General features: G+C 59.4%; 1 protein-coding gene across 10 annotated transcripts in view; it reads right to left on the bottom strand.

The window, feature by feature from the left end:
* The window catches only part of CROCC (ciliary rootlet coiled-coil, rootletin), a 62,564-nt gene that overhangs the window by 19,429 nt on the left and 22,487 nt on the right, over window positions 1-20,648 (bottom strand). For all 10 annotated transcript variants that reach the window (XM_074975998.1, XM_074976000.1, XM_074975999.1 and 7 more), the window contains 18 exons: window positions 19,561-19,809; window positions 18,915-19,114; window positions 18,530-18,712; window positions 16,281-16,425; window positions 12,369-12,515; window positions 11,806-12,036; window positions 11,324-11,517; window positions 9,880-10,007; window positions 9,431-9,600; window positions 7,886-8,065; window positions 7,337-7,471; window positions 6,352-6,495; window positions 5,722-5,960; window positions 5,471-5,630; window positions 4,648-4,815; window positions 3,777-4,161; window positions 2,911-3,122; window positions 2,664-2,784 (listed from right to left, as the gene is read on the bottom strand). In XM_074975998.1, the coding sequence (XP_074832099.1) occupies window positions 2,664-2,784; window positions 2,911-3,122; window positions 3,777-4,161; window positions 4,648-4,815; window positions 5,471-5,630; window positions 5,722-5,960; window positions 6,352-6,495; window positions 7,337-7,471; window positions 7,886-8,065; window positions 9,431-9,600; window positions 9,880-10,007; window positions 11,324-11,517; window positions 11,806-12,036; window positions 12,369-12,515; window positions 16,281-16,425; window positions 18,530-18,712; window positions 18,915-19,114; window positions 19,561-19,809 (3,391 nt within the window). The remainder of the gene's footprint in view (window positions 1-2,663; window positions 2,785-2,910; window positions 3,123-3,776; window positions 4,162-4,647; window positions 4,816-5,470; window positions 5,631-5,721; window positions 5,961-6,351; window positions 6,496-7,336; window positions 7,472-7,885; window positions 8,066-9,430; window positions 9,601-9,879; window positions 10,008-11,323; window positions 11,518-11,805; window positions 12,037-12,368; window positions 12,516-16,280; window positions 16,426-18,529; window positions 18,713-18,914; window positions 19,115-19,560; window positions 19,810-20,648) is intronic.

Here is a 20,648-nt window from a genome sequence, read left to right as displayed (position 1 = left end):
CTCAGACACACAGGAGTGTGTCTCACCTCCCTGGCCGGGTGGGATGAATGGTCATTAAGGCACTGACTGAAATCAACACCGACTAGCAACGGGTCCAGGGCAACAATGCAAACTTCACCAACTCAGCCGTTGAACGCTCTGGGCAGAGCGGGGATTGTGAACTCAGTGTGGCCCTGCCTGGGAAGAAAGGACCAAGGGCTGACCAGGAGAGAGGAAAGAGCTGACCTCCAGAAGAGGCTAGAAGCTCTTGGACCTGAGACGCGACTAAGGAAGAAAGTCAGAGCAACAGAGCCTGAACATGGAGTTCTCTGCAGCTTGGCTGCAAACTGTGGCTTGACCAGACTGGCCCATGCTTTCACCTTTGTCCTCTGTGCTACCTAAGGACAACTTCGCCTGCCTTCCAGCTGACTGATCCAGTCTATCCGAGATCCCTGTTCTGGGAGTCAGTGCAATGAATGGCTGAGGTCCCCAAAGACCAGACCAGTCCCTCCCAGGGGACTCTCCCAGGCAGACTCGCTGAGCAGAGGGTCGGAGCCCCAGAGCTCAGTCTACAAGGCGAAGGGGGTCTGGCCCACCGACAGGCTGTCCCAGTGCTGGCAGGTAGCACTGAGCCTGTGGATCTGAGGCAGTAAGATACAACATGTCTTGCTCCTCTCTTCCCTGGGGGACAGCACCATACTTCTGCCTTGGTCACATAGCTTGGAAGCCCTCTGGGGAAGAGGTTGTCTCTTACGGTGTGTCTGTACACCTCCTTGCTGGGCGATGGGGCCCAGTCTCAGGTCCAGGCCTCTAGTTGCCACTTGTAACAATAAGAAGGGTCAGATGGCATTGAAACCCCACCTAAGGGAGTTCCATCCTCTCCTTGTGGGTCCCCCTTCTCCAGGGAATTACTTTTGAGGCTAAAATACAGCTTGAGACTTGAACAAACCATACAGCTGGATTTAACCCCCTTCCCAGTGGAGCTCAGAGGACAGGTTGGAGGTGCACAGACTGCGGGGGAGAAGCACGTTGCTCATCCATGCAGGAAGAGGGCTGTGGAGCCTACGCTGTTGCCACCACTGTCTGCTGAGTTTCCCTGTCTGTTGCAACACAGAATGAGGAGGAAAGTGGGTGATCCCTTCGGGGCACAGCAGGGCAGCAGCCCAGCCCGAGGGCAGACAAACGCAACAGCCAGCTCCAAGACACAGAACCCCAAATGTCTGGAGACCCCCCAGTCACACATGTCAGCAAGGTGCAGCTGTAATAAGCGACGCCGAGCATGTGCTGGGGGTGAGCGGGTTCAAAACAAGGGCTGGTATTTTCTAGCATTCCACTCATTAAAGTGATCCAAAAACCTGTTTACAGGGATCCTTCCACCACCACTGAAACGCAGCCACCTCTGGACAGGAAGGTAGCCAGCTGTTTAAAACACAGTGCAGAGGAGTGATACACTAGGATCTAGCCCAGGTGGCTCAAGCTTCTGGCCCGCAGACCAAGCACTTCCCCAAGCTGGCCCGTGAAATACTTTGAAAAAGTCATTTAACGGGCCGGTGTGGCAGCTGGCCAGGCGGCGTGCAGAGACTCAGCTGTGTGCACAGCTCCTGGCCCGAGGCACCCATACAGTAGTGGCTGCAAAGGAAGCCGTTTGGTCCAGGAAGCCATGCTGGCTGCCTCTGCTGTGATTTGAGCCGCCCTGGCCAGGGAGCCCTTTAAGCTGACGCACTCCTGCAAAGACAGCGGGGTGGGGCTGGTGGGTTGGGCTGTCCGTTGGGGGCAGGGGCTCCCAGCGCAACGGACACGGCTGGGCTTTCCAGAACTAAAAAGCAGCCCCTGCGATCAAGAGGGTTGTGATCAAAGGGGACAGTTGGCGGCACTGCTACCTAGTCAGTTTCATAAAGCGAGTTAATTTCACAGCTTACACCTATGGACAAGACCGCTCTGCACATACCTACCCTGGACCACAGGGACGAGTGGGCAGCATGGAGCTAGCAGGAGGGAGCACGGAGACACACACACCCAGCCTCTGCCAGAGAGGGGTGCCTGCTGGCCCAGCAGGAGGGTTTGAGGATGGGCCCTGGCCCTCTGGTAAATGGAGCTTGAGACCCCCGCTCTGGCACTTGATGCAGATGCTCCAGGATGATAGTACACAACGGGAGGGGACACTGAAAAATCCCACAACTCGCTAAACACCCACCCCTGCCAGGCTGCCCTGCTTCTCTGGCGCAGCCTTTTCATCTCTAACAAGCAGCCTCACGCGTTGGACCCAGCCTCTGTAGCTACAAGCTCATATAACCCCGGCGTCACAGCCCAGCCTGTGGGTCTAAGTGCACGAAAGCACCAAGTTTACAAACGAAAAGCACTTCTGCAAAAAGCAAAAATCCTGGTGCACTATGGGTAATGGTATGCAAATTACCGCAGAGAGGCAGGCAAGCAGAGGCACAGGACTGGGGCTTTGAAGAGTGGGGTCCCTCACTCCGCCAATGGGCTGAGGGCAAGTCGATTCCCTTCTCTGAGCCTGAGTGGGGGAAACCCTCTTGAAGACAGGACCGTTAAAGCTAACCTCCGTTAGGGGTCCACACCCTTCTGCGTCCTGAGTGCTCTGAGAAAGCGCTAGGGATGAATCAAACACTGCTCATTAGAAAGCCCCTACCGGCACCCCCACCCACAGCACATCCCTGCCTCACCTTCCTCGCTCTCCGTCACAAACTTCTGCAGCTGCTGCACTCGGGAGCTGGCGCTGTCCCGCTCTGCCTCCAGCCCGGCCAGCTGGCGAGTCTGGCTGCCCAGCTGGGCCCGCAGCTCCTCCTGGATGGGGAAGCAGGAGACACACAGGAGGGAGCAATCAGCAGGGGGACGCCCACCAGGCTGCTCCCAGGACGGGCAGATCAGCCTGGGCAGAGGCGAACCCTTTCCTCCCCACCCCGGTGGTACCCGCTCTCGCTGCGTCTCCCGCAGCTCCTGCAGGAAGTCCCGGAGAGCCGCTCGCACCACTTCGGGGTCGATATCCACCACCAGCTGCTCGCTGCGGCTGGGCGAGAGGCCGCGCTCCGGGGACAGCGGGCGCGAGCTGGGGCTCTGCTCAGGGCTGCCTGCCTGCGGGGTGGGGCTGCTGCGCCCGTCCGTGATGCTGTGCACGTTGTCACCTGCGGGGAGATGGGCGCAGGGGAGAGGAGAGCGGGACCAGGTGGGCTCTCAGCAAAGCAGATGGGACTTAACCCTATGGGGCTGGAAACAACGGAGAATCCAGCCCTACGCCCAGTCCCCAGCACTGATCCCACGAGGAGGGAGACATCTGCTGGCAGGAAGAGGAGCTGCAGCCTAGCCAGAGATGGCCCCCTCCAGTTCAGCAGGCTCGCCAGGGGCCCCTCACCCCACCATGAAAGACTTCAGGCAGTGTCCAGAGAGGACCTGAGGGAGAAGCCACTGGACAGCCATGAGGAGCCGCACAGCCGGGTCCAGAGGGAGCCTGGGATCACCATTCAAGCCAATAGTTCTACCCTCCCTCCTACAGGCCCTTCCGCCAGAGTATCCCCAAGCAGCAGCCACTTCCGCTCCCAACCCCCATGGGAGGCAGGGGCCTACTATCCCCCTTGCAAAGATGGAGGAACTGGCAAGGGAAGTGACTTGACCAAGGCCCCACGGCAGGGCAGTGGCACAGCCAGGAACAGAACCCAGGAGTCCTGGCTCCAGCTGCCTTTTTTAGGTCACCAGATCCCACTCCCAGGCAGAAGGGCAATGAAGACAAGAAAGCCCTCGAGGTCTGCGGAGAAACCGTCAGGACTCGCTTGGCCCTTTACCTTTGGGAGGGGAGAAGAATCTTCTTGGGGAGCTGCTCCGCCCCCTGATGGCTGGGCTGGGGACCCGGCCTCTCCGGCTGATGCCCACAGTGCGCCGCAGGGCTGAATGCAGGCTCCCCAGCTTGAACTCCACCTCCCGCTTCAAGCCCTCCACGCGAGCCAGCTCAGCCTCCAGGCCTTGGGCCCGGCCCTCGGCGGCGCTGAGCCGCAGGCTCAGCTCCGCCACCTCAGCCTGCGCGTTCTCCAGCTTGATCTCCAGGTTGCGGGCGTTGTCCAGCAGCTTCTTCTCGTTGCCGCGAGCCTCCTCCAGGCTGCCCAGGAGGTCTCGTTCCCGCACGTGGAACTCCCCCTCCTGCTCCGACAGCTTCCGCTGCAGGTTGTGGAGCTGGGGGAGACAAGAGCCGGAGCAGGATGGCCTTCGGGATACGCAGAGCGCACGGGCCTGAGGAAGGCACAGCCTCTGTCCTCCTGGCCACATAGCTACTCCGAGATGTGGTCTCCATGGCTACGGGCCACTCCCTGCCCCTTGATCGTGCCCAGCAGAACGGGCGTGGGACCGCCAAGGAGGCAGCTTCGGCACTCAAGGTGTGTTCCGTTCAGTTCTGCAGGCTGGAATTACCGGGGAGGTTCGCTGGCCCAGTCACACCGGGCTCCATAACGGTCCCTTCTGGCCTTAACATCAACCAACCGCCTTCAAATTGCCCGGGCAGAGGGTGCATCTGCTCCCCAGAAGCAAGGCCTGTGGGCAGTGCCCGGAGCGACCGGCCCCCGGCGGCAGGGTTGTGACGAGCGACAGCCGGGCGGGCGACGGGAACGAATTCCCAGGCAGAGGCGGGAGCAGCACGTGAGACCCCAGGAGCCCCAAACTCACCTCCTTCCTGGCAGACTCCTTGCTGGCTTCACTCTCCACTATCCTCTGCCTGAGGCTGAAGGATTCGCGTCGGTTCTCCTCCTCCCGCTGCTCAGCCAGAGCCACCCGGGCCTGCAGCTCCGCCACCTCCTTGCTCTTCTTGGTGTTCTCGCTGTCCAGCATCTTGATCTGGGGGCACCGGAAGGGGCAGCGGAAGCACAGGTTCTGGCGCTGCCCAGACAGAGAGGACGGCGGACAACAGAGGGGCCCCAAGGCTATCCTGGGCCAGTGAGGAGAAGCGCAGCTCACCCCATGCCGGGGGGGGTGTTCTACATGCCCACGCCCCCCTCAAGAGCTGCTGCTCCAGCCGGGCAGGGTGCATGGCCCCCCGAGAGGCCCACGCCCTCCCGCCAGCGAGCGGTTAGCCGGGTCCACCAGCATGGCCGGAGATCCGCCTCTTTCCTACCACCCACCGAACTGCCACTCACAGCCCTGCCTCTGCCTCCCCACACTGCACCTCAGAGACACCCGACCTAAGGCCCCCCGGGGCGGTACCCAGCTCCCCAGAAGGAGCATCTGCCTCCCAACGGCTACTCCGAGGAGGGGCCTGTGGGGCCCAGCTGTGGGGAGGTTGAGCCCCCAAACGCAGGGGCAGCAGCCCCACAGGGCGGGTGACGGGTCACACCCAGGGGTAACTCGGGCACCGCGTCAGGGAAAAGGGGCTTGGCAGAAAGTCTCCTGCCGAGCCCCAAGGCAGCGCTGGCGGCACAGGCCGGGTCCCGAGCCCCTGTGGGAGGCACAGGAGCCTGTTCCCTTCAGTCATAGGCCCGCCTGGGCCCCTCACCTGTCGCCTCAGCTCCTGCAGCTCCCTGCGGGCCTCCAGCCGCGATCGCTCCACCTCCTGCAGGCTGCTCCTCAGGTCAGCCGCCTCCTTGCCCGCAGCTGCTCGCGCCTGCTCCACGATGGACAGCTTCTGCTCCTTCTCCTCGTTGGCCCGCTTCAGGCTGGGGATCGAGGCGGCAGAGCCCGTCAGAACCGGGAGGGACGCGGTGAGGTAGCCCACGTCTCCTGGCCCGCCGGCCACTCCCCCCTCACCTGATGCGGTCGCTCTCCGCTCGCTTGACGGCTGCCCGCAGCTCCTGGTTGGATCTCTGCAGCGCCTCCTTCTCCTTGACCTCGTCGCTCAGGCTGCGCCGCAGGTCCAGGATCTCCTTCCTCTGGATCTCGTGGTCCTCCAGGCTCCCGCGCACCTTCCGGTGGGCCTCCATCACGTCCCGCCGGAGGCCGTCCCGGGCATCCTCCAGCATGCGCAGCTGGGTCTTCAGTTCCTCCGCCTGTGTGGCAGAGGACAGGAGCAGCCGCCGTCAGATGCCGGGTGCCCCGGGTGCACAAGGACAACACGTTGCGGGAGGCCAGGCGGCTGGTCTCCCAGGCACCGGCCACAAGCATTGCCTCTGTGGAGGGGACGTGCAGCCCCATGCGCCATTGACAGCGTGCGTGGTCAAGCCCCCCTGAGTAACATCCCGTGGTCAGAGCTGGGCCACAGTGCATGCTGGGATTTGTAGTCACTCAGCTGCACCTCCACCTGCAAGTGACTCTGATGCATTTCATGCCAACTTGGGAGTCCACTTCCACCCCGTGGCCCTCTCCTGCCCCGAGGCTGCTGTTTCCGTCCCCTTCTGGGGTGGGGGGCGGGCAGTGAGGCCCACTCCTTCCCGCGCTCACCTCGCGGAGGCTGCTTTCCCGCTGCCTGGCCAGGTCCTTGGCCTGCTCCTGCAGCCCCTTGGCCTCCCGCTCATGGGCTGCGACCGCCTCTTCCAACTGAGCCCGCACGCTCTTCAGCTCCGAGGTCAGGGCGCTGATGGTGCTCTGTAGGCAGAGAACAGCCCAGCCCTTAGGAGCCAGCTCCTCCCTCGCTGGGGGTCACATTTACAGGGTCACTTGGCCACCAGGGACCCACCGATAGCCTGCAGCACACACTGCACGGCCAGCAGCTCGTCAGAGCTCCAGGTGGGGGGACCGGGGCGGGTTAGCACAGCCACCTCCCCTCCGAGCACCTGGCTGCCCACCCTGCCGGTGCTGCTGTGCAAAGGAGCCTGGGCTCAGCCTGGTGCTTCCCCATGACTGTACTTATTCGCAGACAAGGCGCGACCCAGCACAGCAGCGTCTCTGCCGCGGGCAGGCTGGGATGTGGCCGGCAGAGCGGGAGCGACGTGCACCAGCCGGGCTGCGGGAGGGGATGCTCGAGAGCGGAGGGGAGTAGAGGAGGGGGTTGCCAGCCAGGGGCAGCCTGGGCTGGCAGGGCCGTGGGGTGGCTGCAGTTCAGCTTGGAAGTGTCTCAGCAGAGGACCTCAAACAGGTTCTGGAGATACTAATGACAAAGCCATAGGCCAGCAGGAGGCAGTGTTGTCTAGTGGATAGAGCCCTGGCTTGGGACTCAGGAGACCCGGCTTCTAATTCCAGTTCTGCTGCAGGACAGCTCGGTGACCTCAGGCAAATCGGCCTGTGCCTCAGTTTCCCCACAGGTAACGGAGGTTTGCAAATTGCCCTGAGATCAGCTGTGGAAAGGGCTACGTGGGAGTGAGGTGGGGGTGCGGGTATTTGCTTCCCAAGTCAGCCTTCGGTTCAGCTGCCACCATCAGGGAAAGTGCTCACCCCTGCCGGCCCCCGTCTCCCACCCCGCCAACGCACGCACAGCGCCGGCACCAACCCGGTCCTGCTCCTGCCGGCTCATGGCCTCTCGCTTCTGCCGCTCCATCTCCATGGTGAGGCTGGCGAGGCTGTGCTGGGCGCTGGTCAGCTTCTCCGCCAGGAGCGTCTTCTCCGACTCCTTGAGGGACAGCGCCTGCGCGGCCGGAGGGAGGCTGGTCCGTGACCCCCAGCAGCGCTCATGGCGAGGGAGGGATGTCAGAGGGCACGTGGTGCTGGCGGGAGAGGGTGAGCCCCCAGGGATGGGCTCGGGGGGCAGGAGGATCCCTCGGACAGCACACGGACGGGGAGGGGCAGGGGAGCAAAGTGGCCCTAAAAGCAGCGAGGGGACTGGAGCTCTGGGACGCAGGGAGAGGAAGGAAGAGCAGCAGCTGGGGGTTCTGTCCCCCACGAGCCGGGACACGCCACGTACAGGGCACCGCACACTGGCTGCTGCTGCTCAGAGAGCCAAGCGCTGGCCAGGAGCCAGCCCCAGCTGGCGAACGGGAGCCTCCCCACCAGGCAGGGGCTGGCAGCAGCGCCATTGCCTGGAGCATCCTCCCTCCCCTACCTGCTGCTTCTCGTTCTCCGCCTGCAGGAGGCTCTCGTCCCGCTCCTGCTGCAGCGTGGTGACCTCCTCGCTCAGCTCCTCCTTCTCCGCCTCGTAGCGGGCCAGCAGCTCCTCCCGCTCGCGGCTCAGCTGGTGCAGCAGCTCCTCCCGTTCCGACTCCAGCTCCAGGCGCACCGTCTCCTGCGTGGGCCGAGCAGCAGAACCCCCAGCTCTAGGCACAGGATCCAAAGCCACGGCTCCTGCGTGAGCCCTGCCCCGTTACAGAGCTGTGCACCGGCTCATGATTCCTTTGGCCCTCAGGGGGCGGCAGTCCAGAGTGGTGCTTTGAGCCGCAGTACTGAGACAGCAGGGGAAAGAGCTGGGGGCCCCAAAGGACCTAACCATGAAACCGAACTGCCCAGCTTAGCTGACGCCCAAGACGACGGCAACTCCTCCAGAGACCCCAGAGGGCTGGGCAAGCTCTGCTACCCCACAGCCATTGTGCAATCAGCCTAACAAGGGCCCTTGCACCCAGGGTAGGGCTCTGTCCTGGGACAACCCAGCGAATTCCTCCTGGGGCCCCGTTGGGAGCTGGGAGCCCAGCCAAGGCTTTTCCACACTGCAGTTATCTTTTCTGCCCCAGGGCAGCTGCTCCAGCCACGCAGACGAGCTGCACTGACGCAAATGGGGTTGCAACAGCGTGAGTTGCACCAGGCCTGCTTCGCCCCAGTCCAACCCAGCAGGCCTGAGGCTGGCGCCAAGCGCAGACCCTTCGGACAGAGCTCATGCGAGCCCGGAAAGCCAGTGGGACCCACTCCCACATACGCCCCTGGCTGCACTGACAGCCTCAAGCTCACCTGGGAGCCGTCTCCGGTTTGTCCAGGTGCATGCGGAAAAGATCGGAGAGCTCCAGAGAGCCCTGGAAGTGAGCCCCTGCCAGCCAGACCCAGAAGGGCCAGGCTGATTCTGGGGAGCTCAGTGCTCCCATCGACAGCTCGGCCAAAGGCTCGCCCCAGTTCTGCCGGTGCCCCTCAGCCTGGCCTCCAACCCTCCTGCCAGTCCAGCCTGAGACTCCCTCCTCGGTGCAACTGATGTTGTCAATCCTGACTGGCAGCACCCGCAGCCTTTGCGCCCCTCCTCGAACCCCGACCACCCCTCGCCATAACCAGCCAATCATCCTCAACAAATGGGACTGGAAGACCCAGCCGCCCCGCAAACCCACGTCCCTCGCTGGGACGGCTCAGGGTGGTGCAACAGCTTCTGGGTGCATCCGAGATACATATTAACAACCCCGCAGCGACACAGGCAGGAGCCACAATTCTCTGCTTCACAGCCAGGAAACACGCACCACTTTGTGGTGGCCCCAGCGGTGTCCCAGTGCTCAGGACAGCTCGTTGCCTCGCCCCTGAGGCTCACAGGCAGGATTCGTGCACTCCCCCTGCAGGCCCTGTGCTCCAGGGGGCTGAGCCGACGCCCCAGAGGAGCCGTCGCTATCGACTCACTGAGCAGCTGGGGCGGGGAAGGTGGCGCCGGCCAGTCAGACCCAGAGCCTGCCCCGAGCCGCACCTTCTCTCTCCGGAGACGATCGACGTCCTCCTCGTGAGCAGCCTGAGTGTTTCGCAGGGTGAGCTGGGCCTCCTGCTCCGCCTGAGCCAACTTCTGAGCCAACAGCTCCTTGTCCCTCTCCAGCCGGGTCACGTCCATCTCCCTCTGCTTGCGGACGCTGGCCAGCTCCACTGGAGAGAGAGCAACGAGGAGCCAATCGGCACCTTCAGTGCTAACGGCAGCCCTTCCCGCGGCCTAGGCCCTGAGCATGGCTGCCCTGGACGCTGCCCTTACCCAGCGGCTGTCTGCCGCGGAGGGCACAGCACATAACAAAGGTGGGGAGGTATCGTTCTTCTGGGGGACAGAGTGAGGCAGAGGCAGGACGAGAACTCAGGGCGCCAGCAGCAGCTCAGCGAATGGGGGAAGGACACTGCACAGGGCAATAAGGGAGCAGGGGGGAAGCCAGGTACCCTGCATCATCTCCTTGGCCAGGAGCAGGCTCTGGCTGTCAGCCTCCAGCTGCTCCTTCCGGGCCTCCAGCTGAGTGAACTGCTGCTGGATGTCAAACAGGGTGGTCTCCAAGGCATCCTTCTCCGACCTAGGAGGGAGGGGGCACAGTGAGGTCCCCCAGCCACCGGCACCTGCCTGCTCACCCGCCCGGGGAGAGAGAGGAGACCCCTGAGGAGGAGGTGAGGTGGCTCTCTGGGGTGCTAGTGCCTCAGAGCCGGGGGAGGGCCCCCATGCGGCAGGCACTGGACTAAGCCAGAACAAAAGGCCCCACGCAGCTGCGGAGCTAAGCGGGGAAGCAGACTGCTCTGACGTCCAAGCATGGGGACCCCAGCACATGCTGGCACCCGGGCCTCTGAGTGAGAGAACAGCCAGCTCCACGGAGCCCCTCGGGTCGCTCCAAGGGGGCGTGGAGAGCCCCCAGTGCACCACGGGCACAGGGCAATTCAGAGCACCAGAATGCAGCTGCCTGGGGAAACCGCTGCTCCTGCTGAGTCTGGGAGATCCCGGCACCGACGCCTTGGGGCCCCCCAGTGAGGGCGCTCCCTGCAGACACGGGGCTGGGCTCTTCCGCAGGGCAATCCCACGCCTCCTGACAGAGCCCGGCCAGCGGCTGGACGGCCCGGGGTGAGGGGCAGCTCCGTCCCGGCCAGGACGGCTGCCTGCCCTGGCTCGGGGAAGTGCCCTCTCTGCTCCGCGCGGCAAGGAGATGGGACGGGAGAGGCCAGAGCTGGGGAGAGACACTGACCTGGCGGGCGCTTGCGACATGAGATACTCCCCCTGCTCCTACGGCCCCAGGGCTGCCATGCGGCACAGCTCCGGGCTCCCCCACTCCCTGACCTGACAGGGCCCGGCCCTCCCGCCTGTTTGCAAACAGAGCTCCCTAGTAACCACACACACAGCTCACTGTGCACCTGGCCCCTGCATCTGGGACTCCACACTCATCCACCAGCTCCAGGAACCCCTTGTGAACCTGGGCAGCCTCCCTGCCTCTCACCCATCCTGACTTTGCTCCGAGCCCGCCCTGCCACCCGCCCGGAGGTGTTGCTACGGTTTCCAGACTGGTGCAAAGCACAGAGCCTTGCTGCTGCAGGCAGCTCAGCCCTGCCAGGCTGGACCTGCTGGCGGCTGCGTGGTGTGCAGCTGAGGGCAGAAGTCCGGGCAAGCCAGCAGCTGGGGCAGACCCCAGGCAGGGCTCTGAGGCACAGCACCACAGTGACACGGGGTGAGGGGCAGCCCCCATGGGAAGGCGGTGGGGAACACAAGCTGGCCACGCCATGGAAGGGAGGTGCCAGGAAAAACTCTTCTCCCAGTCACCAAGATAGGGTGCCCAGCCAGGGGTCCCCAGCCACAGGGAAGGAGAGGCCGGGGGGGTCTCGCCTCCACCCTGGCCTGCCTGAACCTCACCGAAGCCCAGTGATTTCCTCCGCCTGCCCCCTGTTCTCCCGCTCCGACGCCGCCAGCTGCACCACCAGGCTGCCCTTCTCCTTGACCAGCGCCTCCTTCTCCCGGGTGGCCCGCAGCAGGGCCTCGCTGTGTCGCTCCTGCTCCCGGCGCACCTGCCCCAGCTCCTCGCTGGCTGCGTGCCTCTGGCGGGACAACTGATGGGGAGAGGAAAGGGTGACAGGCTCAGCTGAGCACTGGGATGGGAGTGCCAGGCCTTGGGCACCCAGCCCCTTGGCAGGGAGGGAACCAGGCTGCAGCCCTGGTTATTGAGCCCCCCTGCCTCCCCTGCACTCAGCAGCCCCCAGCTTGCTCCTCTGCTCCATGCTGCCCGGCTCCCAGTGTCCTTCAGCTCCACCCCGGCCCAGCACCTCCGGCCTGCCCTCCGAGCTCCCAGCCGCTCCGACCTGACCCTCACAGCGACCCCCGGCACCCCTGCCCCATACCTGCCCCAGCTGCTCCTGCAGCTGCACCTTCTCCTTCTGCAAGGCCAGCAGGTCCCGCTCCAGCCTCTCCCGGCTCCGCTCCCTCTCCTGCAGGGAGTGCTCCAGCCCCTGCCTCTCTGTGTCCAGCTCCAGCTTCTCCTGCTCCAGGCGGACCAGCTCGTCACGGATCGAGGCCTTCTCCTGCTCCAGCTCCTGCTTCTGCCCCAGCAGGGCCACCCTCTCCTCCTCCAGCTGCCAGGGGCAGGAGCCTGTCACCTGTCTTGCAAACAAAGTTCCCACCCCAGGTACCAGGGCAGCTCCTTGTTCACCCCATTGCCCATCTCCTCCTCCAGGGGCCTCACCCATAACCCCTTGGTTCCTCCCGTGGTGGGAAGGAGCCACGCTAATCCTCCATCAGCCTAGGACAGACGGCACTTCTGCATGTCCTGCACTGTGCCTCCCCTATGAGGGCAGAGACCAGAGCAATGTCCCTTCTCCCCCAGCTGCCTGCCAAGGTCACCATCCCCAGCCTGGGTCACCAGGAGGCTCTGGGGCACTCTGCCCCACCCTCAGGTGGCACCGACCTGGCTGATGATTCGGTTGAGCTCGATTTTGTCCTGGGCCAACCCCTCGTTTAGGGAGCTCATCTTGGACAACGAGTCATGGAGCGAGGCCTCTTCTGCCTTCAGCTTGTTAGCGGCCAGCTCCAGATCGGCCCCACTCTTCTCTGCCTGGGAACAGAGGAGGAGGAGAGAACATCCAACATCACTGCAGCAACTCAGGCCTTGGGTTTTCCACGGCAGCCCTCGGTGTGCTGATCATGCCTTCCCGCCCTCTGGGGCTTCCCACCACCCTGCCTTGCTGGGCCAGAAGCTCTGGTCTCTCCCAGCAACGATTCACAGTTGGGGTTACCGCCAGTGTTCCCCATAAGCTGTGTGCTTGGGTGGCCACTCAGGAGAGATTCAAATGCTGCCCAACTGATTAGTAGAGCACCCACAGCTGGCAATGTGTGTTTCTATTGGTGGTGCACATCACACATGCGTTGGTGCACATAATAAAATTTATTCCACTCAAGAGAAAAAGAGAGGGAACACTAATTACCACCCTCCTGCAGAGCACCAGACACTGAGAAAGAGAGATGCATGGTGGCTGCTCACCTCCCTGTTCCCCAAGTATAGAAAGTGGAATTTAAGCAGTTACAAGTAGAAACAGGCAGATCAACGTAAGTTACCAAGCTAAACAAAAGAACAGCAGCTAAGTCTTGTTTCATACAAATTCTGATCCTAAATCAGCAGTTCTCAAATGTTCTGGCCTGTGGTCCACCCTGCTCAATGAAAATCTTTCCATGGACACCCGCCAAGCACCCATGGTGACAAAAGGCCTTCTTTTATCTCTACGTACTTTAACACTAAATTATGCATATCAGGCTACTGGAACTATAGCATAAGGGGGTGTATGTAACCAGTAAGAAAGGAATATTAATACTGCAATCAAAATAAACAAACAGATAGAGCCCTTTACCTTTATCCCGTTCGTCACCAGACCGTTTTAAATAAAGTAAAATATTAATTTACGTTAAAAAAAAAAGTTTTCCATGCTGTGGTATTTATGGCAGGCGTGGCTGTTATTTTGGGTGGATGAGTGGCCACTGATCTACAGAAAAGTCAGTCTGGGGCCACACAAGGGAGATGCAACCCCTCCCCCCAAAAACAAAACAAAAACCCACCAGCCCTTACTGATGTGGCCCCCAAACAAGATCCCTCACTCCCCGGTTCTCCAGTCTTGTGGCAGGGAGAGGCGGCCAGGAGCACCAAGCTTCAGGGCTTCCCACGGGCCAACTTAACTCTTTGGGAGTCCCAGAGTTAGTGGATTTTGTGAACTTCCCACTCCCCCACCAGCCTCTTGGGTGAGTCCAAAAATGAGGAGTTCAGTGTGTGGGAGGGGGCTGCCAGGGAGAGGAATACAGTGAAGTTGAGCACAGGGTCTGGGTCAGAGGTAGGGTGCTGGTGCACGCTGGGAGGGAGGGTGAAAGAGCAAGGTAGGGTGCAGGATCTGAGCTGGGCATGGAGGCTGGGAGCGGGATTGCAGGGGGCTGCAACCAGCCATGAGGGGAACGGGGAGTGTTTCCCTGGCTCCGCACTTCCAGCACTCGGAAGGTACCACCCCCTGCTGATCCCATTGGCTGAAAGCTGACCAATAGGAACAGTGGGGAAACCCCCCCATGAGTGATTTCCGGAGCTGCGTTCCCCCAGCCAGAGGGGGGGTGGCAGCTCACAGACCTATGCTTCTCCCCCACACCCCACAAGCTGGATGTGGCCCACGAGGCTCAGGGCTGTCCCTGTTCCCTGGAGAAGAAGCTTGTGGATGTGGGGGTGTCGCGAGGCACCAGCACTGTGCTCCTTATTGTAGGGGGGCAAGCCCAGAGCCTCCTGGCCCACCTACAATGTGACCACAGCTTGAGAACCAGTGCCCTGAACAGTTGATCTAAACATCTCTCGCAAGCTAAGCAGCCTCCTCGCTTGGGCCCAATCCTACCCCTGTGGGGGGGGCGGGGAGGGGATCTCCTGGCACCTGCCCGTGTTTGGTATCTCCCCTTTATACCCCTTTTGCCCCAGGCAGGTATTCTGTGTGTTCAGTTCAGACTTTTCTCACGTTGAGTGGAAAAGTACCAGATCCAAAATGGGTTTCAGCATCACGTGGCCGGGCCATGTGTCCTTCCAGGGCCAGCGACAGTTTGGGCTCACAGGACAAACAAGGCTATATACAAGTCATTGACTTGATCACCAAGCCATTAAGCTTTCAGAGCACCAATAATGGCCCACATCAGCACATTTAAAATTAAAATGTTTCATATTTCTAACTTCACATACAAGAATGACATTTGCACAAAAAACAGGACATACAGAGTTAGCAGACTGTACTGTTAACATTGAAAAGTTACATGGTGCATTTTTCATAAAGCATCTTCAATTTATGCACATTCATATGCCAGTTTTCATAAAGGCCTGTGACATGGGCATCTTTCATACAGAAGCTTCTTATATGATCTGAAGAAGTGGGTCTGTCCCACCAAAGCTCATCACCTAATAAATTATTTTCTTAGTCTTTAAAGTGCTACTGGACTGCTTGTTTGTTTTGATAGATGCTTCTTAGTTAGACTGTCAGAAATGTTTGGTGAGAAGTTTACTGAAGTCAGGATAGGTGAGGACCACAGCCACATCTACACTGAGATAAATTCGAATTTAAGGCAGTTAATGGTATTTACAGTGAAGACAATCAAGTTAACTCAATTTAGGGAGCACTAACACTGATATAATATCAGCAGAAGTGGGTGGCTGTAACCTCAAGTTTGAATTTAACAGTTCAAATGAAGGCTGGTGTGGAAGCGCCATGTCTTTGAATCGAATTCATCAGCCTCCAGAGGCTGACTGGTGCTGTTGCAGCTGGCTCCTGGCTGCCTGCCACTTGCAAGAGCCAGGAAACTGACCAGGGCTGCTGCACCTGGCTCCTGGCTCCCTGCCACTCCCTAGAGCTGGGAAACTGACCAGTGCAGCACCTGGCTCCCTGCTGCACCAGGTTCCCGGCTCCTACAAATGAGGCACTGCAGCCCTGGTCAGTTTCCTGGCTCCCCCAAGCTGCGTGGACCCAGGAACCTGGCAGCAGGGTGAGCACTGCCAGCGGCAGGGGTTCAGCAGGGCTCAGGGGGAGGGCGCAGAATGCAGGGCTGAGGGAACTGTGGGATAGGTTCCCACAGTGCACCGCTGCAACAGCTGATGTTTGGCCACTCTAGTGTGGCAGCACAAACTCGACTGTGTGGACTTTGGGGGAAGTCAGGATACCCAAAATTGAATTTATAAAACCCAGAGCTATAAAATCGAATCCATCTGGTAGTGTAGACGTAGCCCCAGTAGGCGTCACTGTGGTCTGTGTGTTTTGTAAAAGTTTGTTATAAAAAGACAACATAGATGACAGCAGTGTGATCCAGAGGAGTTCTCCAAAGCTATCCTGAGAGATTTTTTTTTCCCTGACAATTTACTCCCTGGAAGGGAAGTGACCGGTCATCAGAGACCTGCTGTAAATCACTCAACACCATCTCAGACTCTAAGTAATTACTTGGGATGTACTAAATAAATCCATTGTTTTTGTCTGTGTGCACTTTAATAATACACTGGAGTTTTAGATAAGAGCACCCTTATTCGTACTAATGTTTTGACCCACAGAACTGCTGTGTTCCCACTGATTTATTCCTGACTCTGCCTGAACTGAAATGGTTAAGTTCTGAAAACCCTGAGAAACAGCTTAAGACATGAGGTGAGGGGGGGTGGTGGGGGGAGTCTCAGTCAAAATCTCTGGGGGAGCTGCCCTTAAAATGGATCTGTAGGTTGGAAGTGGAATAACCAGTAAAGCAGCCATACCAGCAGCCCAGACGGTTCCCAAGCCCCTCTGTAGTACCTGTCCCCACTCCTCCATAAGCCCCTAGTGCTGCAAAGACCTACCCTGCAAAGAGCCTCTGCCATCTCCACCTTCTCATTCTCAGACACCTCCTTCTCCAGGGTGGCTTTGTTCAGGGCCTCCTTAACAAGGATCAGCTCCTTTTTCACACTGGATTTCTTCACTTCCAGCTGCTCCAGCTGTTTGTGGCTGCAGGACACAGGGAGACACTCACACAACCGCATCCATCGGCCTGCTGCTCTCACAGCCAAGGACCTTTAACACCTGCCCCCTGAGCCAGATGGTCACTGGCTATCCTTGCAGAGAGCTAATCGGCCCAATGGGTGGAAGGTGCCAACCTCCCTTACACACAAGGGGCTTGTCTACGCTTCCAGAGCTCAATTTCACACGCCGGGTAGACACATGGAATTGATCCATCTGGGGTTGGCAGTCGAGCCCTGTATTCCTCACTATCGGAAGGAGCAAGAGAGGTCGATGGGAGAAATGCTTCCGTCAACCTTCCTTAGTGAAGGCAGTCACACAAGTCCATTTCCAATACGTCGAGTCTAGCTATAGAACTGCCACAGCTAGGATTGCGTATCTGAAATCGACCTTCAGGTCTAGCGTAGACCTGGCCAAGGTCTGATGAGATGGATTGATCTGGGAATCTATGCAGTGCTTAATTGTGCTGGAGAACCCCCAGGCCTGGCAGGTTGGGGCGCCGACACCCCCGGGCCCGGCAGGACAGTTAAGAAAGTAAAAAAAAAAAAATTTCTTGAGCGCCAGCTCCTCTTTCATTACAAATTAAACACTGAATCTGTGGCTCAGTATTGACTCCACTGCAAATATTTTCCTCCCTTCGTGAGTCCTGCCTTTGTTTTCTCAAAAAATGTCTATTTGGCCTGAGAACACCTAGGACAGAAGTGAGGTGTTTGGAAATTTTAAAGGAAATCAGTAGACATTTCTGAACGTCTGTGGCTCTGAAAAAGAATGGGTAGTCTTCAAGATACAGCCAGAAGATACCCAAACATGCTTGTCAAAACAAAAAGCAGTCAAGTAGCACTTCAAAGACTAGCAAAATAGTTTATTAGGTGAGCTTTCGTGGGACAGACCCACTTCATCAGACCACAGCCAGACCAGAACAGACTCAATATTTAAGACACAGAGAACCAAAAACTGTAAGCAAGGAGGACAAATCAGAAAAAGATAATCAAGGTGAGGAAATCAGAGAGTGGAGGGGTGGAGGGGGGAAGATCAAGAATTAGATTGAGTTAAGTCTGCAGTCTGCCGTCTACCATAATGCAGTCTATCATTGGGCCGATTCTTGATCTTCCTCCCCACCCCTCCACTCTCTGATTTGCTCACCTTGATTATCTTTTTCTGATTTGTCCTCCTTGCTTACGGTTTTTGGTTCTCTGTGTCTTAAATATTGAGTCTGTTCTGGTCTGGCTATGGTCTGAAGAAGTGGGTCTGTCCCACGAAAGCTCACCTAATAAACTATTTTGCTAGTCTTTAAAGTGCTACTTGACTGCTTCTTGTTTTGATAGTGTATAGACTAGCACGGCTTCCTCTCTGTTACCAAACATGCTTGTATGTGATGTTATATTACATATCTGAAGCCAGCTCCCATCCCCCGCCCCAAATTATTTGCAGCACTGTACCCACTGACCCCAGGATATGGGACAGACAAGGTGGCTGAGATCATACATTTTATTGGACCAACTGCTGTTAGCAAGAGAGACAAGCTTCACAGCTTATGCTCAGCTACCTGTGCACCTTCTAGTTGGCTGTGACACCCTGAGCCTCTTACATAGACCTGAAGAAGAGCTCTGTGTGGCTTGGAAGCTTGTTTCTTTTGCCACCAGCAGTTGGCCCAATGCAAGGTAGTACCTCACCTACCTGGTCTCTCTCCGAGCGATGAGAAGGGCTGGTAAAAGTGGCTGTTCTTGTACCAGGCACAAAGAAAAACCCTAAATGGGCCAGGCAGCGTGTTCAGCCACAGGCAGGGAAGGGAAAACACCACTAATGGTGGCTGGTTTTATAGCAGTTCAGCTCAAGTGACCCACGGAGCTGCCCTGTTTCCCTGGGAAGCCAGGCAGCCTGTGCCTGCAGGAGCTCAGTCAGCTGAGCAAGTTGGGCCCCAGGATCAAAGCTAGGATGCTGGGTTTGCCTTGGGGAGGAAGGGCTGGGACATACGAGCCCTGGGCTAAGAAGCAGGTCATCAGGTCCTGAAGAGCGCTTGTCTCAGGCTTGGTCTTGACTCCACACCTAACCTTCTACCCCCGCCCCCAGCTGGCCGTGCTCCCCCACCGACCTGCGCTCGACCTCCTTCTGCGCCCGCTCCATGTCCTTCAGGATGTCCTCCTTCTCCTCCTCCAGCTGGGCCCGCTGCCGCTGCAGGTCGCTGTTGGCCAGCTGCAGCCTCTCGCTCTCCTGCTGCAGGGCCTCTGCACGCTGCTGCAGGGCCTGCAGGTTCCGCTCCAGGCTGCTCTTCTCGCTAACAGACAGGCGCAAGAGAGATTGCCGGGGGCTGAAGACCCCCGTTAGGAACAAAAGCTCCACCCCCTCCACATCGCAAGCGCCCCATCAGTGGGGCAGGATGGGGGGCCCTGACAGCAGCTCCTTGCCCAGGCTGCTAGACCCCATCCCATCAGCCAGGACACGCGGGAGCCCAGGGGGACAGGCACCCACCCAAGTACCTGCCCACCAGGTCAGCAGAGGCGCGGAAGCGGCTGGCCTCCCGCACGGCCTCGTCCTTGGCCCGTGAGGAGCGGTCGACATCGTCCTTCAGCTGCAGGATGGTCTGCTCCAGGGAGCGCTGTTTGGCATCGCCCTCCGCCAGCTGCTTCTTCAGGGAGCCCACCAGCTCCTGGATGGCTTCGTACTTGCCACAGGTGTCCTAGAAACCCCGAACAGTCAACTGCCAGCCGCAGCACCACCCCCGCTGCCTGCCCCCCGCTGCACCCCACCCTCTGCACCCCCTGCCACCAGGGCTCTCTGGATGGCTGGCTACGGTCCCCATCCTCTGGGCAACCATCTCCCATCCTACCCGAACCTTCTGCTGCACAAGCCTACGCCTTGCACGGCACAGAAACACCCCCAGGCTTCCCATTCCTCCAACAACCGAGCAGCCCCTAAGCAAGCCTGTCCCCATCCCACCCCCCTAGTGGCCTCTCGCAGCCCCACAGAAACGCAGCTTCAACAGATGGCCCTGGAGGCTCAGCAAGCCCGTTCCACGCAGCCTCACAGAGCTGGGGGCAGCACCGGGTCGGGAGCCTGCTGAGGGCTGGACTGGGGCCACACAGCAATCCCACGGCCACTGTGCTGGGAGACACCATCCCCTACCTGCACCTGCAGCTGCCTCTTCTGAAGGGCAGAGTGCACCACGGCCAGCGTGGAGTCAGAGAAGGCCGGCGAGAGGCTGCGCCGGGGTGAAGAGCTGCGGCGGGGGGACGAGCGCCGGAGCGGGGAGGGGGTGCGAAGGCTGGAGGAGAGGCCCCGCAGGCTGAGTCCTGTGGCATCGCTGTCTGAAGCCTCCGGCGTGCGCTCGGTGCCAGGGAGGTGGACGCCGCTGTCGGCGTCGGAGAGGACCGCCTGCGGAGGAGAGACCTGCTGAGCTTCTGGGTATGGGCACAAGAAAACCCAGCTGGGTTCTGCGCCCATCACCCCAGACACTGCTAGCCGGCGTGGGGCGAGGCCTCCAACCCCCAGCGGGCAAAGGCCGACCGGAGCAGGGCAACATTTATCTGATAAATTGGTTTTTTCCAGCCCCAGCGTTTGGGGCTGGCAGCTCCCCACCAGATTCAGGGCAGCTCGAGTAATAGTTCCAGCTGGAAGAAAACAGAAAGAACAGCAGAACTTTCAGTCCCACCTTTTGGAACCTTGGGGGTCAGACATTTTTGTTTTAAAGTTGGTTGGGGGGGGGGGCAGAACAACCCCTCCCCCCCAAAAAATCAATTAAAAATGAAAAAGAAAAATAATTTGGGGTCCATTCCAAACACATTTTTTAAGTTCTTCATGTGCAGCCCCCTCCCAGCCCCTCCCCCCAAAAGTGCAGCCCTTTCTGTGCTGGTGTGAATCTAGTTGCACTTTTTAGTTCAGCCCCTGAGGATTCCAGGAAAGCAGCTTGTTCTGCTCACAGGCAGCCCCTCCCTGCAGGCGATCCATCCACTGCTCTGCCCCACTGCTGGGCAGATATGGTGCGCACCTCTCCCGTGTCAGATTGACAGGGATGTTGTGGGAGGTTGCCTCTCTCTGCAGCACGGGGGGGCGCAGGTCACTTGCCAGGATGATCAGGGTGTATTTTACTCAATCAATTTCCTGCCGTTGTAGGAGCATCCGGCACTGATGCATCTGGGTCCCTCCCAGTCTCGGCCTGGGGCACATAACAGGCTAGTTTCCTATTGGCTGTAAAACTGGGGTCTTGTTTTGGT

Source organism: Carettochelys insculpta, chromosome 23 (genome assembly GCF_033958435.1).
Source record: "Carettochelys insculpta isolate YL-2023 chromosome 23, ASM3395843v1, whole genome shotgun sequence".
Taxonomy (NCBI): domain Eukaryota; kingdom Metazoa; phylum Chordata; order Testudines; family Carettochelyidae; genus Carettochelys; species Carettochelys insculpta.
The sequence above is the reverse complement of the archived record's forward strand: the minus strand, read 5'-3'. Positions and strand labels throughout refer to the sequence as shown.